This window comes from Mustela erminea, chromosome 1 (genome assembly GCF_009829155.1).
Source record: "Mustela erminea isolate mMusErm1 chromosome 1, mMusErm1.Pri, whole genome shotgun sequence".
Taxonomy (NCBI): Eukaryota; Metazoa; Chordata; class Mammalia; order Carnivora; family Mustelidae; genus Mustela; species Mustela erminea.
This window is the reverse complement of record NC_045614.1, coordinates 23371651-23389390: the sequence shown is the minus strand read 5'-3', so window position 1 is coordinate 23389390 and position 17740 is coordinate 23371651. Positions and strand designations below refer to the sequence as shown.

Below are 17740 nucleotides of genomic sequence, written 5' to 3'. Positions count from 1 at the left end.
GTAGGGACTTCTCGGCCCCCTCCTCCTGAGTGCTCTGGGGGCTTCCAGGCTCCTGCGGTGGTACAAAGGACCTGTTCTCTCTACCCCTCCAAGTGCACTCAGCCAGGGGAGAGGGGCAGCTGAGCCTCCCGCTGAGATCTGGAGGAGCTGCTTCCGATAACTGAGAGGACAAAAACATTTCTGAGGGGAGGGGTGGGTGGATATCAATCAGAGGCACCGAGAAAAGCGGGGAACATGGCAGCATTGCCCTGGGGACACGGGGAAAGAGAGACAATGAAAAAGAGAAATGCAAACGCTCCCTTGACTTCCCCCATCCTTGGTGTGACTCCCAGACCCTGCCGTGAACACCTCTGGCCACAGAGCCCAGGGCGAAAGGTGCTAGGGCCAAGCAACGCAGGGAGCACCCTGGTGTAGGGAGCACCCTGCTGCGTGGACCCCAGAAATGCACCAGGCCCTGAGGCCTTGACCTCTCACCTCACATAGGTCAGAGGCCCTTGTCTTGCTCTCCCCGCTCCAACCCCTCCCAGCTCTGTCCTCTTTTCAACCCTGTCAACTTGTCCCGCTCTCCCTGCCCCCCCCCTCCAGCTGCTCCTTCTGCCGGGCCCCATCTCTGGGCCATCTCTGGGCCCCAGACTCTGCTCCCCACCAGGGCTCAGTCCCCCCACCTCCGTGGGCCCCACCTGGGTGGCCGGGACTGCCAGCTTCTAGGCCTGTCCCACTCCCCTAACTTTGGATTCAGCATCTGACTCCCCCCAAGAAGCAGGAAAGGCCACAGGGGGAGGGTACTGGCTCCCTTCTCGTGGCTACAACGTGGTTCCCACAGCAGCCCACGCGGAGGCCCAGGCTGTCCGTTTTAGGAAACACAGCTCACAGTCCACAGCACGGACAGGATGGTCAAAGCCAGTGTGGTGAACGCCCACAGCCACTCAGCCTTACAGGAATGAAAGCAGCTTAGGACAGGAAGAGCCAACAAACAGACTGCACCACTACTCTCAACTTCTATTTTCTCCTTAAAATGGCAAGAATTATAAAAAAAAAAAAAAAATGAGCACTTTCCCTCACTTCTAACAGTTATTAGTTCAAAGCATTGCTCACCCTGTCGGATTCCCTGAGGAAGGAACCAGAGACATGAGAGAACCTGAACTTGAGTTATAGGGACTGGGACCCCACCTCCGGGTGTTTCAGAGCAGCAGGAAGCGAACGATGCATGCAAGTCCCACTGGCACCCTATGAGAGAACAGAGCTCCCTGTGTCGGAAGACGGAGAAGGGGCCCAGCAGCAGGGAGCGGGGGTCGGACCACCTTCTCCGAGGGCTGGCTCAGGCCAGGGGAAGTCACCCACTTCACTCCTCTACAAATGGACTGCAACAGGGGGGCCACCATGGAGCACAAGGAGAGAGCTCGGAGCTGCCCCTGCAATCAGGCCTGAACTGGACTGCCAGCTCTTCTGCCCCGTAGTTGTGTGACTGTAGGCCAATTAGCTAGCCCCAGAAAGCTAGACGCCTCACCTCCCTCCCAGAGCACACTGAAGTGCCTCCTGGTGGGGCTCCCTGCGGGGTGGGACAAGGTAACTCAGTGCTGCTCACTCTCAGCTGAACATTAGACAGCCTGAGGAGTTTTTGGAAACCCCCACACCAAGTCCACACCCCAGATGGAGACAACTAGAATCCCAGGAAGAGAGGCTGGGCATCCGTATTTTTTTTAAGCCTCTAGGTGATTCCAATGTACCTCCTCACCTCCCAAGCTTGAAAGCCAGCGAACGAATCTTTCTGCTTGGAATGTGATTTCCCTGAGCAGTGGTGTCTGCTTCTGTGAGTTCTTTGGAAATGCAGACTCTCAACCCACTAAAATGGACTCTTCATCCTAACAATACTCCTGAGCTATTCCGATGAACCGTACACTCTGAAAAGTGCGCAAATGTTTCACCTTGAGTGCTTAGCTGGGTCCTTGATCTCTGACAGCGACTGTCTACAGGATCTTAATAAAAACCCCAGGAAGGACAGTACAACATGTGGGTAGAGGGGGAAGACGGTCTGGGCTGGAGTCTCAGCTACCTACAGTGAGAAAGTGGGCCTCAGCTGCTTCTCCAGTTCCTAACCAGGAATAACGCTACCCAACTCAAAAGAGGCTTGTAAGCATTAAATCAGATAAGACACGAAGAATGCTTAATACCTGCTTGCCAGAGTCAGCGCAACAGTGCCATTCTGATCACAGCTAGAGTGATCAGCTCTTCCGATGATAACATTTGGTTAATTACATGTCAGAGCTGAAAGGAACTCACTCTGAGTGGCAAGGGTACTTTTCAGCAGATGGTCCTGAGACAAGTTATTTCCACATGCAAAGAATGAAATCAGACCCCCACCTCACACCATGTACAAAAACTAACTCAACCTGGGTCAAAGACCTACATGTAAAAGCTAAAACTGTAAGACTCTTAGAAAACAACATAGGCACAAATCTCTGTGACCCTGACTTAGGTAGTGACATCTTAGATATGCACCCAAAGTACAGGCATCAGAAAGGAAAAAATAGATTGGTTGGACGTTGTCAAAATTAAAACTTTGGGCTACAAAGGACACCACCAAGAGAGTGAAAAGACAACATATGGAACAGGAGAAAATATGTTCAAATCATGTATTTGATAAGGGACTAGTATCTAGAACATATAAAGAACATTTACAACTTAGTAACAGATAGACAAATGACAGTTTTTAACTTGGCAAAGGATTTGAACTGGCACTTCTCCAAGGAAGATATACAAACAGCCAATAAGTAGCTAGAAAGATGCTCAACATTATTAGTCATCAGGGAACTGCAAGTCAAGCTGCTACCACTTCTCAATCACTAATGTGTGTGACAGGTAACAAGTGTCGGTGAGAATATGGAGAACTCAGACCTCTCCAACACTGCTGATGGGAACACAAAATGGCATAGCCATGTGCGAAAGCAGCCTGGCAGTACCTCAAAAGGTTAATCATAGAGTTACCATATGACTAGCAACTCCATTCCTACATGTTCCCAAGAGAAATAAAAATATACTTCCATGCAAAAACATGGATACAAATATTCACAGCAGCATAGTCAATACAGGCAAAAAGTGGAAAGAGCGCAAGTGACCACCAGCTGGTGAACGGATACGCAGAGCGTGGTCACATACCGTAGAACGTTACTGGACCATAACAAAGAATGAACTATTGACACATGTTAAAATATGGATAAGCCCGGAAAATATTACGTTCAGTGAAGGCAGTCACAAAAGACCATAAACTGGATGCTTCCATTTAAGTGGAATCTCCAGAATACGTAAATCTATAGAAACAGAAAGTAGAAGAGCATTTCCCTGTTCTCAGTGGAGGAAAGAGGTTTGGGGGGGCAATGGAGGGTGACTGCCAGTGGGTTTGGGATTTTTCCCTTGGGTGCTGAAAAGCTTCTGTAGGTGACTGAGGGGATGGTTCTACAATCCTGTGGATACACTAAAAAACTGTACACTTTAAATGAGTGAATAGTATTGTATGGGAATTGTATCTTAGTAAAGCTGTCAAAAATTTGCAGAGGTAACTCAGTGTGATATGTTCAGGGTTGGGCCAAAGATGAGCTGCTTTTTAAATGCCAACAACTCAGTTATTAAGACGAGTTACACACATGACAAACATCAGAGAGGCGATGTGAGACTCTAATTTAAAATCATTGACTATGCAAATGTGAAATTTCAGAATATGCAAATGCACCACACCATGATAAAAAGGAAGGCTACATGGGGCTAATTTCTTACTGTTAATTCTGCTAAAATAACTCCTTTATTGTCCCGTTCCTACCACGGTGAGCTCTTGATGTTGTTGTTGATGAAGATGTAATGTTCTTTTCTTCTTGAAGGAAGTTTGATGAATTATTTTTCTATAAGGTGTCTGCACAGAGAGATAAGTGCCACACATTCAAATGTAACCACTTTCGGCATTTTTCATTCCCTTCTCCCCGTGAGAGATATTGTCTCAGTCATCATTCTAGTAGAAAAGTGTGTGCTGTGGGGAGGGACAGTGGGGGGGGGAGGGTGCCCTCTGATTTTTGTTTCCTAATTCTGTGAATGAGACCAGATGGGGAGTTATTTACATAGATCAGGTCTTCTTTGAGATGAGAGAAAATACACAAGAGAAATAAGACTTCTTGTTTATAAAAGCCTAACACAAGAGCTGAAATTTTGAAATGTTAAAGGTGAAGAAAATCTCAGAAAGAGCCTTCCAGTGTTTCATAGACTTAAAGAGACACGCACACACGCGCATGCGCACACACACACACACACAGCTTGAGGAGAACACCCAAGGACTTCTCCCCCATATTCCTTTTTGCCAAGTGAAGAAGGCTCAACACACTTCCTTGGAGTAAAATCATGTCTATCATGTCTGGCCTCAAAAGGCCACCTCTGATTTCCAAATGGGGACTTCACTGTCCCCAGATGATGACCATAGGGACTGCAATGACAGACATCTGGCACAGCAAGGGAGGAAGTCCCCCAAGCCTTTGGGGGACATCCTCCTGGAGACAAGCTGCCTGGCCCCACAAGGCTCCTCTACCAGAGGCTACCATCGAGCCATCCAAACAGTGGCCGGCCGGCCCTGCCCCCCCCCCCCCCCCGGGTCTGGCCTTGCTCCTGCCTTGGGCTCCTTCCACCGCCCCTCTGCAGCTGGTAACTGTCAGCACACGTCTCAGTAACAGTGTGGAGGGCCGGTACCACTGCCTGGCCTGAAGTTCTTCCAGAGAATCCTGCTGGAGGAGAGGAGACACCCCCTCGCTGGCTGGTGTTGGGGTGCGAATGAACGGCTCCCCAACAAGACCAAGATGACGGTCTGCTTTCTGACCACCACCACAGCCTTCCAGGGCCCCCAAGACGTTGCTCTCATTGAAGCGCATCAAACAACCCGATGAGATGCTCCAGAATCACTGGGTGCACAGTGAGAAAGGCTAAGTGCATCCCCAGGATATGATTCTCCTCCCCCACTGACACATAAAATCAATTAAAAAGCACACCAGAAAAAAAAAAAAAAAGTCCCATTTGCCCCCCGATCATACAAAAGCATTATCTGTTGTGTGTTCAAGCAGCCAGTACAGCTCGGGACATGCAGTCAATGATATCCCAGCTGATTCTCAACAAAGACTCTGATTACTCAAGAGGGCTGGCATCCCTCTGCTGAATGCAATGTAAATGAAACGCCAATGAATTCCCAGCCACCTTTTCATTTTCCCCTCATAACCTAATTTACAAAACGTAAATAGTCTCGCTGTGTCTGTGGGCCCAGCCGCTCCTTACCTCCACGTAGGAAACTGAGCAAAGACCAAAACCAGACAACCCATGCCACCGACACCTCCCTCCCATAACTACGCATTCAAAATATTGCTGAAAACCCCTAATTTGTTGCCATTTATACAATTATAGCCAGTGGTCTTTATTATTATTATTATTATTATTATTATTATTATTATTATGGCTTTATTCTGTCATTTTGATCTATTGATGGTGACACTTCAGTGATTCACCATCATTTTCTCCCACCCACAAACCTTTTAAGATTTCTTTTGCCTCGCCTGAGTATAAACTAAGTGGCATTATTTTTCTACCTGATCTGGTATGGAAACACCAGTCTTTGGAGAAATCAGCGGAGCAAGCAGTCGGTTGGTGTAACACTGCTGTGCTGCGTGGTCCCCACCCACCCACTCTGGCTCGGACAAGTGTCCTGCATGTCTTCCACCTGCAGAGGACACCTCGTTCTCGTTCCGTTCTAGTGGGTGATGCAGGCAGAGAAGGCAGCAAGGCGAGCTCAGAGCTTCCGAGTGGGTGCCCTGATGGGCGTAATTGCTATGGGTTAAAGGCAGGGATCAGCACTATAATTTCACACGAGTCTCCATGGCCACGGGCCTCTCTTCTCCGGGCTGTTTGGTCCACTTGGTCTTGACCAAAGCGACAGGAAATCTTTCAAAACGGGGCTTTATAGATGGAGAATAAAAATAGGCAGTGAAAATGGGAAAGACGATTTTAAATGATATTCCTCTTCAGATGGGAAAGAAATTTTTCTTTTTCTTTTTCTTTATCATCGCACAACAGAAATCAAATCTGAACTTCTGAGACAGAGGAGAAATGGATCATTTGGTGGGGAACAGGGGCCAGGGCAAGAATGAGCACACAGAAAACACCCAGGAAACCCTACCCAGCACCACGTCCTGGCGACCAGATGGTCTGCCCATGACAGCGTCATTACCAGGGTGGTGAGTCCATTCATTCAGCGATACTTGCCAAATGCCCAGGCTGGGTCCCAGGGCTGTAAGGGGAAGCAAGATCACCATGGTCCCTGCCCTCATGATACCAGGGTCCTAGTGGGGAGACAGCCACCATCAAGTCAACACTGAGCTAAACAGAAGTTAAGTACAACACCCAAAAGTTAATAAAGGAAGTAAGCAAGATGGTATTACAGACCATGGTGGCAGGGTAGGGTGGGGCTCTGGACAGGTGCCTTGACCCAGCCATGCTATAACTGGGACAATACCAAGCCCAGAAGTGGGGAGCTTCGCAACTACTCTCAGCACCACTCCAAAATTCTCCTTCATGGCATCTTGCTCAAATTTATGAAGAATCCCCTTGAAACTGCTCAGACATCAGTGTGTTCCATTTCTAGGGGGTAGGGAGATGCCTGTGTTCACCACGTGCCCCATGAAGAGAAACGTCTGCCAAACCTGGAGGCACACACCCCAGCTCTAGCCTCCAGCCTATACTACGACCAGAAGATCTCTCAGCCAGGCTCCGAGAACACCAGGGAAACCCATGGCCGTTCTGCTAAGTCACAGCCTCAGAACACAGACTTCCTCCTCCCTCCCCTATCCCCAGTCAAGTTTTCCTTCATCAGTTCCAACCAAATAGGAAAGAGGGAAGAAAAAAAGGAAAGAAGGAGTGGGGGGGGGGGGGGAGAGGGAGGGAAGACGTTCTTTGATTCCCTCTATAGAAATCACTAACTTTTATTTCCACCCCGAGCAGCTGGCCTGATTTCTGCCCATTTCAAGTACCTTGTTCTGGGAGGAGAGCCATGTAGGGAGGGAGTGGGCTGAGGCTGAAGCGTGGAGTCTAAGAAGGCAGTAGTCTGACTTGAGATGGCATGCAAAGGACCCATTTACTTGGAAGAGATGGTCAAGGGTTCTGAAAGGATCATGAGCTATGTGGCTTCTCTGCAGTTAAGATCAAAACCTTTTCTCTCCCCATCATCATTCAGGAGTTTTCTGAACGAAGAGGTGTAACCTATTATCAGTCTGACTTTAAGTTATCCTGACTTCAAGATAAAAACCTGTGAGTTGGGCGCCTGGGTGGCTCAGTGGGTTAAGCCGCTGCCTTCGGCTCAGGTCATGATCTCAGGGTCCTGGGACCGAGTCCCGCATCGGGCTCTCTGCTCAGCAGGGAGCCTGCTTCCTCCTCTCTCTCTCTCTGCCTGCCTCTCTGCCTACTTGTGATGTCTCTCTGTCAAATAAATAAATAAAATCTTTAAAAAAAAAAAAACAAAACCTGTGAGTCAATCACCAAATGTCTAATGAGCACTTAACTAAAGACTCAGACACGGTGATAGGTACTGGGGCTGGAGTGGGGACCAGCTGGGACAAAGAAACACTATAGTATGGACAATGGGAAAGGGCATTAATAGGCGACTTATAAGAAAAAAGGAAGAAGAAATGATCGATGAACAGACAGAAAAACCGCACCATAAGAGGAAGAGACCCAAAGTGACCCTGGTCCTTAGTCTAGGTGTCTAACAATGAGCGGGCTGGAAATGGAGTCCTTTTTCAGTGAGAAGGGATATACTGCACTCAACTTCTCTTGGGACCAGTGACTTTCTCCTGTAGTAGGAGGGTCTAAAACACCCAGACACCATATTCTTCAGGTGCTGAGTCACTGGTATTCCCAGAAAACTCTTCCAAACCAGCACCCCAAAGCCAGGCAGCTTGGTGTCTGTCAGTGTCCCACATCCCTCCCCCCACAACTAGGCTGTTCTTATGATACCGTCCAGGAAGGAAGACAGAAGGGGTAGGGAGGGCCCTCCGAGTGTGTCCAAGTGAGCTCCTGAGCCCACACCTGTCTTTGAGGTGTGCTGGGGGCCCCGCACCTAGACCTTCTCTGGGTTGTGACAATAATGCTCTAAGACATGGTATAATTTGCCACAAACCTCGTTACAGTGTAGGTGGGAAGCCAAAAAAGATCCACCATGCTAAACAGTAAGCAATTGAAGAAAACAAATAAAATGAGATACTACTCTGTGCCTGTAAGACTGACAGAAATCAAAAGTAATGGCCAAATGTCAGAGAGGACAGTGAAGAAAGAGAGCCTCTCCAGCCTCACAGGGGGATGCTGTCTGGAGGACAAGCTGGCAAGGATGCCAAAAGCCTTCTTTTAATTCCTAGGAATACGTCCTAATACATGCATCACATAAAAGGCCAAATTTCTCTACAAGAGTTTTGCACATCATTGCTTTTCATAGCGAAACACTGTTAAATAATATCAGTGGTCACCAAAAGAGAATTTCTTGATTGGAACAACCAGAATGCAGACTATACTATAGTCATGAAAAATAACAGAACTATATATATTCACTGATGTGGAATGATGTCCACAACATATAAAATTAGTTTTGTAAAAATCAGTTGGCTAGTTACAAGAATAATCCAATGTTTTAGAAGTTTATATGTGTGTATGTGTGTGTGTATACATATATGTACAATAGAAAAGATATCTGGAAAAATAGAAACTTTGATGTTTAAAAAGAAACAGCACTTAAAAATGTCAAGTGCTGGGGCGTCTGGATGGCTCAGTGGGTTAAAGCCTCTGCTTTCGGCTCAGGTCATGATCTCAGGGTCCTGGGATCCAGCCCTGCATTGAGCTCTCTGCTCAGCAGGGAGCCTGCCTCCCCCTCTCTGCCTGCCTCTCTGCCTGCTTGTGATCTCTGTCAAATAAATAAATAAAATCTTAAAAAAAAATTTTAAAAAAATGTCAAGTGCCTTTTAATACCTCTCGATGCTGTGATCTTTACTCTCTCCTTTATCATTTTCTGCAAGTTCTTCTTTCTTTTGCAATGAATATGGATCAGGGTCTGCCTTTATAACAAATAATTGTTATAGGACTTAAGGTTTAAAAAAAAAAAAACAATGAATATGTATAATCCGGGAAAACAAAAACTAAAACAAAGCAAATACGGGTGAAGTGAGTTACACAGAAAATCCAAAACTAAGTCTTCTACAAAGCTTTAAAAACGGAGAGATTTTAGCCAGTTAAAAATGGGACAAAAAACCACGAAGCAGGCACGCCTTTGGTACAGTGGCTCGACCCACAAAGAAGAACTCCCTCTACAGGCCAACAGGCGCAGAGTAAGCAGGAAAACCCGACTATGGTTCTCAAAGCCAACCCAACTTCAGCACAAGGCTGACGGGACAGGCTTGAGGAGACAGGAGATAAAACGTCCCCTAAGAAATGTCCAGAAGTTCTCCCCTCTCTCAGCAGCTCATTCCCCCAGGAGGCAGGCGAGTAGCTCACTCTGAGTGTAGGTGGGAGAACAACCCTGTGGGCCTCTCTGAGATGAGGCTCCGGGGGATACCATCTAACCTTCGTTAGAGGAAACCCACCTGCTTCTGGAGGGAAACCCAAGAAGACCACCCACAGGGTTCCTGGAGGTTGTGATCTCACCCATTAACCAAGAATGGTTCCCGGACCTCATAAAACTGGTGAATCCAGATCGGTGCTATTTCTTAAGTTTCTTCTGGTTTGAGGTTTCTGCTGTAAATTTTCTTACACATATGTATGGGGTTTTGCAACCTAGTTTGCAGAAAGAAGGAAGCGGGGTGGGAAGAGGTGGGGGAGGAGAGGGGAGGGAAGGGGAGGGGAGGGGAGGGGAGGGTGGGGGGAAAGGGAGGGGAGGAAGAAACAAAGGGGAGGAACAGAGGACAGAGGGAAGGGCGAAAAAGCAAACAGGCCAGAAGATACAGCAACATAATAAAATAAAAGTCTTTTCATTTGTGACTTAAAACACTGTGTTTACTGTCTCAAACAAACTGACTTCTCTTTCAGGGACCATGTTAGGAAACTCTGAGTGAGATGAGAAATGAACAAAGGCAGAAACGTCTTCTGGATGCGTCAGTCGCCTCAACCAGCTGCGCGCAGAAGGTCCTCCTAGGAACGCTAGGAACACTGGCTTCCGAGACCTCCGCAGCTCCTTCTGGACGGAGTATCCGAAGAGTCCTCAGGCTCCAAGAGTCCGTGTATACAGGAAGAACCAGCTGTCTTAAGAACCTTCCCTTACTTTAGAAATTTACCAACAAAATGGTTGACTTCATTTCTAATTTCATGGGTATCCTTTTGAAAATATTCCTCACCAACAATTTCCACCACGCCTGCGGGTACAGATGAGTTTTGAAGCCGGAAGTCTTCATAGAATCTCCGTCACCCTTAATCCCTTCTATCACATATATGTTTGGTACCAATCATGCTTTCCTGGAGTGCCTCCTGCTCTCCATGCTTCATTGGGTATATTTACATAAAGACGTAGACGTGTTTTATAGTCATACATATGTAGACACACACCAGTCAAAAAACAGCCAGAGAAAGTTACTTTAATAGTACCCTCTAGCTTTCTGGAAGATTGGCGTAAATCTCTTCGGCAGGGGGAAGACATCCATTTTTCTGAGAAGGTAAATGTTTATTAAATGCAAATACTGATATTCGTTACCTAGGAAAAACGTCTTGCGGCATGTGGAATTTCTCGATAAAAAGCTTTCAAGTCCCGGGTTTGTCCAGATAAACCCCTATCGGTGAACCGATGCGTGAATGCACCGAAATTGAATTACTGTACAACAGCAATTACTTCCCACAGTACAGCTATAATGGGAATCGGCTCGGCAGCCAACAGCAGGTAGCTATAGGAGAGGAGAGAAACTTAATATATAATCTGGTCTCTCTCAGCTTTTCCCAAGAAGCAAGGATGTTTATTTTTGAGCAAAACACTCTTTTTTCAAGTACCTGATTTATCATTTTATCAATGTAAATTGGAAAGTAAGTAAAACCAGATTATTTACAGGACTGAGCGTGAGAGCATGATCAAAATGCACCCCATACTCTTATCCAAGGTTGGAAAACAACAGACTCTTGGCTTACAAAGTTTAGGGCCAAGTTGTGTTTGGTGTCTTCATAGTCCCCAAGAAAATCTGTTCTTTTGGACATTTCTCATTAACTGTTGGGGAGAGAAGAGGAACTTGAATGGCAAATGAAATACTTCATGTTTTACCTGATCGACTACCCAAATAGATAGCATCCTATAATCCTCTCTCTGTGCCTGAGAAGTGTTTAAGTTTGTGGAGGCCTGAACTCTGTCCAGCACAGCAGTGAAAGCCCTGCGGATGGGCTCCTGGCCCCGAAAGTGGGAACAAACTTTGAAGCTGGAAGGAGGCTACAATTCTGGCCAAGGTCAGTGCAAGGAAGGCAGGGCCTGCCCCCAACCTGTTCCACAAGATCGAAGGCAATCACCATTCTGGAGAACTCATTCTTAGAAAGCCACTCCAGAGAGTACTAGGATACATTTATAAACTCTCCAAAGTCCTTCTGTTTGTTATTTCCAGGTTTATCTACTTCTTTCCCGTCGGGCTGCTCATCTCGATTTTACGGACGATTCCACAATCACAGGATCACAACATCCCCCTGCTGTGTTGGAATCCGTCCTAAAAGTATAGGCCTGGAATCAGAGATGCCCGCAGTTATGCAGAATGCCTTCCTACAGATTCTTCTCCACCTGCAGGTTTGTCTGTGCTCATTCAGAGCTCCCGGGGCTGATGATCCTGTCAGCTGTGTAATGGTGTGTGCTCCTCCCAGTGGAGGACTGGATTTTAAAGACAAAGGAAATGCTAGGGCAGCCTGTCCATATAACGGCACCACGGAAGGCACGTCTTTTGGCTTCTCACTCCCCTCAAATCATCAGCAACTCAGGAGGAAGGGGAGCTGGGTCAAATGTGCCTCCCCTCAATATTTCAGATGAGCTCTGACTGGTCACCAAGTTGAGCATTTCCAGGTGTCACTTAGGAATGAGGGTGTCGCGCCCCCCCCACCGCCGCAGGGGTCCACTGCTGGAAGAGAACAATGGGCATCACGTCCTCCTAGTCCAGCATGTGGACTGTCTTCCTTGAAATGTTAATGAACTAAAAAGCAAACTGAATCCATTTCTTGTCCACTTGTGGGGACTTCAAACTTGATAAACTGCTCGGCAACATCAATGGAGGGCTGGGTAAGCATGAATATTTTCCAACAAAGAAGGTGGGAGAGAATGCTTTGGGCACAAATATTCTGCACACAAGCAAATGACAGCATGGCTGTGTCACCACCCCCCCCCAGATCTGGCTTTTAAGTTAAAATAACCTGCACATCAACCCTCTGAGTGGGTGTGAAAAAATTATTTAAACCACCAATGGCGTTAAAAAGTGCTAAAAAATATTAGTTAAGACATGCTACCATAATGATGGCACCATTATGTTAATGGCAATTATGGAAGCTAAGGTTATTTGTAATTTGCTAGGCTAGAAAAAAAAAAAAAGTTACATATAGTCCATTACCAACCAGATGACAGAGGTTATGTAATGGGCAGGCCACTTTGGGTTTCACATTTACTCCAGACATCTGACAGGGAGAAAATAGGACTTTCTGTGATAGGATAATTGCATAGTGAAGAGTAATTCAAACAGGGGACGAGTATGATAAAAATCACTCTGATTCAACTAATCACTGGGAAAAGTGATGGGGGAAAATGATGAAATCAAGCCAGAAGAGACAGAGAAAAGATCAACATTGTTTCACAGCCAAGAGATGACAGGCTTGGATGGCCGGATCACTAGTCCTGCTCCCTTTCCCAGCAGTGATGGGCTAACTGTACCGACCTTCACAGACCGGAGCAGTTAGAGTCGCTTTCTAAATTGCAACTGCCAGTCTCATAAATATTTTATAGACATCCATGGAAATTTTAACCATCTATGTTGTTTGTCAGCCAGTTCTTTCTCATGTGTGTTCCTGAGTCCTCCCACGCACCCACCGCCGGTGAGCCCTTGGCACTGGATCAGGGATGGCCAGGACTTGGGCTGCTGGGATGGAGGCTGCAGTACAAGATTTCTGGGGCATCAGAATGATGGTGCAAATTCTAAATTCCATTCTTTTCTTGGGCCATTTGAGAAAGGGGCACCTACTCAGTGGGTGGCATGGGGTGGGACAGGAAAGGCCCCGGTGCACTGTGGTCCACTCTAGTGCCATGCAGCAAATCAGGACTCCACTGAAAACCCAAATGGCAAATGTTCACTTGAAGTGTTTGCTCTTCAAAAGCTCACCAATCCCAGAGGCAAAGACCAACCTTTCCTAGTTGAGGTCTCATTATCATATGAAAAACAGTCACACCTACTGTTCCTTGGCCTCCACATAAAGCAACATCCAGGGGGTCTCTCCGTGGCCACCTCCTCTCAGTCCCAGTGCCACAAGGCACATGACTGTTGCCAGTAGCATTCCTGGCCCACAATGGGACCAGGTCCATCTCAACAGCAAAACTGCCTCCAAACCAAACCCAACTTGACATACAAGCCCTCTTTCCCACTTAAAGACTGGGAGCAGGGAGTGCCACAAACCCCTGGACCAGTTAACCCAGATTTTATGGCATCAACTGTGTTTCCAAAAGCCCTCATACATCTACTTTAAAATACACAGTTCAGAGAACCTGGATGCCTTCAGTCTAAGTACATTTCAATCCAAATACAGCACCTTTTTTTTCCTTCTCAAGGAACTGCACCAACCATATCTTTTTTTTTTTTTTAAACATCATGCACTTAAAACAAAAGGATTCAAAATTAAGTTCCTTCCTGTCATCATCCTTGAAGCTTTTTAAAGCTTTAAGACTCTCTCATTATGAAATACTTAACAAACTCTAAGTTCCCTTCACCAGCAATGTAAGAGCAAACACTTATGAAAGCTTACCATTCGCCAGTCCCTGTGCAAAACACTTGGCACAGATACACCCAGAGGCACCGTAATCCTACCTGTGGGGAGCAAAAGGAACTCCCCTGAGCCTGCCCATGTGACTTGGGCCAGTGACTCCCCCCTGCCAAGCCTGCATGCTCATCTCTAAGCCCATGATATAGGAACAGCATCTCCCTGCCAGGGAGGATGCCAGAGTGCTTACTTAGCACAGGACCTGGTGCATCGAGACGCACTAAGCACAGGGTAGTTAATCTCCTGCTCCTCCTAGCATGTCCACGGAGGTAAGTGAGGAAAAGAGGTCCACTGGTCCCTTAGCTCTTCTCAACAACCTTTCAGCTGCCACGTGGGCCCCTGGCCTCTGAGCGCCAAGTCCACGTTCTGGAGCTGGCTGGACCTCTGTGTCATCCTGCTGTGTTGTATAAGTCCCACCCCCACCCCACCCTGGAATGCCAGGTCTGGAGGCTTCCTCATCTGTCAATTGCAGAGGCAGAAACTAAGGAAATTTGTGTCCTTTTCTGCTCTAAAGTTCTTTGATTCACAAGGAAACCTGAGTTGAAACAAAAATAGCATTTCCTTCCCTCAATTTGACAACATTGTTATGAGTATTGAAAACAAAATAAAACATTTCAATTTTGGGGGGAGGATTCAGGCAAATTGAGCCCTCACGTGCCCCTGCTGCTGGAGGAACTGGGAAGCGGCAGGACCTGATCTAGGGAGAAATGTCCTCGCATGCAGAAAGAGCTGGGAAGATGAGATTAGCAAGTCTCTGAACTGGCTTCTGCACTCAGGGATTACCCTGCAGGATGCTGAGGGCAGGTAGGTGATGAAATGTGGACTTGGGTCCCTGTGCCTGGAGCTTGTCCCTCATTCCCCATGTGACCCTGGAGAAGCGACTTAACTTATGCCTCTCTCACCTTTTTTTGTAAAAGTGGAATAATATAATCCCTCCCTCTGGGGGCTGTTCTAAGGACAAGAGAGTGCATGGAAAATCCTTAGAGGAACACCAAAGGTAGTGGTGCTGAGTCATTTGATCTATTATTAATACACAAGAAGATTCACCACAGCATTATATATATATTAAGACTTGCAAACAACTTAAACATCCATATTTGGAGGAACAGTAAAATCCTTCATGACACACCCATAGACTGGAATAGGATGCAGCCATTTAAGAAAATCATTCACTAGAGTGATGCCAAGAGCAGCTCCCACTGCAATGGTGTAGAGAAGTGGAAAGAAGCTGGACACAAAAGCAAACAGGCAATGCACCTGCAAATTTGAAAAAGAAAAACACCCAAGGACACACATAGACTTGCAAATTTAAAAAACTAGAAGGAAAGAAACACAAGAACACAAGCCTGCCTTTCAGGTGCTATTTTTCTGTTTGACATTTTTCAGTATATTCCTAAAGTTCCACCAAAGGGGCGTTCATTGTATAAACAGAAAATAGTAATTATGGTGGGTTTCGGTGGGGGGGGCAGCTGTTGCATTTTAATTTCAGGTTCTGAGGGGTAGATATGAATGGCGACCGTGTCTGTAAAGAATATCACTCGCTTTGGGGCCCCTGAGTGGCAGAGTGAGTTAAGCACCTGACTCTTGGTTTTGACTCATGTCCTGATCTCGGGCCCCTGATCTTGGGATCATGGGTTCGAGCCCTGCTTGGGGCTCTATGGTCAAAGGGGAGTCTGCTTGAGATTCTCTCTCCCTCTCCCTCTGTCCTTTCCACTCTCTCTCTCTCTAAAAAATAAAATAAATGATTCCTTACCAAAAAAAAAAAAGTTTTATCACTTGCTTTAAGGTAGAGACATAGGGACACCACACAGGAATCACCATGAAGTGACCAGGGCTGGCTGTCAGAGCAGTATTTCTGTAGCAAAAAAGTTTTTTTTTCTTCTAAGATACTTCAGAGTTCCCCCTAAAATGTCTCAACTTATTTGGTTAATAGTCATAGCGGCAGTACGAAGCTGTCATTTACTGAGCACTGTGTAGGTGCCAGGATCTATACTAAGTAGCTCGAAATCCTGACTATTTGATCGTCACACAGCCTGTGTGTTCTTCCATTTACACATGAGGAAACTGAAGCACGCAGGGCAGTTTTACTGAAGGTCAAAGCTCAGTAAGTGACCAAGGCAGGTACGGAACCCAAGCCAGTTTCACACTCTTAACTACTAAACTACAGCCCTCCTCCCCTGAATCAAAGTAGCACAAAAATATTTTGGAGACAAGCAGATATGTGGCACTGTCAGGCCCAAAGCAGAAATAACATGTGAAAATTTTGATGGGCCAATGAATTGTGAGAGAAGCTCATGTAGGAAGTGGCCATTTACGGCAAAGTGTCAACTACTGAAACCAAAAGGTAAGCAGACCAAAGGTTAGAAATCAAGAACTCTTCAGATTCCAATTCTTTCCCATACTCCTGTGCCAGTGTGGCATGTTCTAAAGCAAGAACCTAAGACGCACCATTTAGCGGACAAGAAGGAACAGAGTTGGATGCCATCTTGTAAATCCAAAAAGATACATTTGGATTCATCCTGCTGACAATATGAAATTTCAGGGAGCTCCTGGTGGAGAAGACATTCATCACAATTATAATAATATTCCAACAGAGGTGAGGAGAACCTCCAGCTTCATCTGGACTCATTCATTCCATTGAATTCTCATCTCCACATTTTGGCAATCATGGCTTACATTTTTTATAGTTGCTTAGTCAAACCACAATGTACCTTTGAATGACTTTTGGCAATGAGTGAACATATCACACAGTCACAAGCCATCCTCTGAGGCTGTATACTTGGTGGCACTTCCACTGAAGGCATAAGATTATAAGATGAAAACTGGCACCTGAACCCAATCCAGAAAGGGCATTTGTGCCCCTAGTAATGCTCTTGCTGGCTAACTAAAGAAATAAAGTGTTACCAGAAGAGCTGAGGCAACTCTGATCTTTGAGAGCTGGAATCATCAGTGCCAGTTGTCTGGGGGGTACCTCCTTGTCTTTGGGCAACACAGAGTAGAAACCAGAGACACTTACCCGCACGGCTTCTGACTTTTTGTGAAACATCTCTTCCATGTTCTTTGCCAGCTTTTTCACCAGTTGGAGGCCATCAATTTCTTCTATGGCAACGTCTTTCTCATACTCTTTGTATTTCTGTACAGAGGGAGGGCAACAGGAAAGGCATGAGACACCATACCCATGATTTCAAAGCACTTCTAGTTACTGCCTCTGTTGGATTTGGAGATATGGGACTGTACTTCAAAATTATTAAACCAGCTAGGGAGAAATGTGAAAATTGGCTCTGGATCTCTTAGAAACTTAATAAGCACCCAGGAAAGGAAAAAAAGAAAGAAAAACCCTATAGCAATCAAACTGTTCATCATCTGTCCTCTTCAGCTCTTGAAATCAACACTCTACACTTCCAACCTGACCACCCTCAGCCTTTCTTTTGGAGGACAGCCCCAGATTCATTAGTTATCCCACAGCCAGTGCCACTAGAAACTGACTATTCCAAATGTGTCATAAAATAAAAATGAAGAAATTTAACTTGTGTGTGTGTGGGGGGGGGGGGTTCTCCTTGAACATCACTAACTTAATTTTTTCATGGCCAATCACTGGGGACTTAGGGAAAATTAGTTTAAATGCTATGACTACAATGTAAAATTATAGCAGGAGTAGGCAATCTATAATCGTTGGGCCAAATCCAATCCATCACCTATTTTTATAAATAAAGTT

The 17740-nt window shown here is 46.1% G+C and overlaps 1 protein-coding gene across 3 annotated transcripts in view; it reads right to left on the bottom strand.

Annotated features, from left to right (window-relative positions):
• Positions 1-17740, bottom strand: part of CACNA2D3 (calcium voltage-gated channel auxiliary subunit alpha2delta 3) — an 854557-nt gene that overhangs the window by 662217 nt on the left and 174600 nt on the right. For all 3 annotated transcript variants that reach the window (XM_032322613.1, XM_032322603.1, XM_032322620.1), the window contains exon 3: positions 17042-17158. In XM_032322613.1, coding sequence (XP_032178504.1) covers positions 17042-17158 — 117 coding nt within the window. The remainder of the gene's footprint in view (positions 1-17041; positions 17159-17740) is intronic.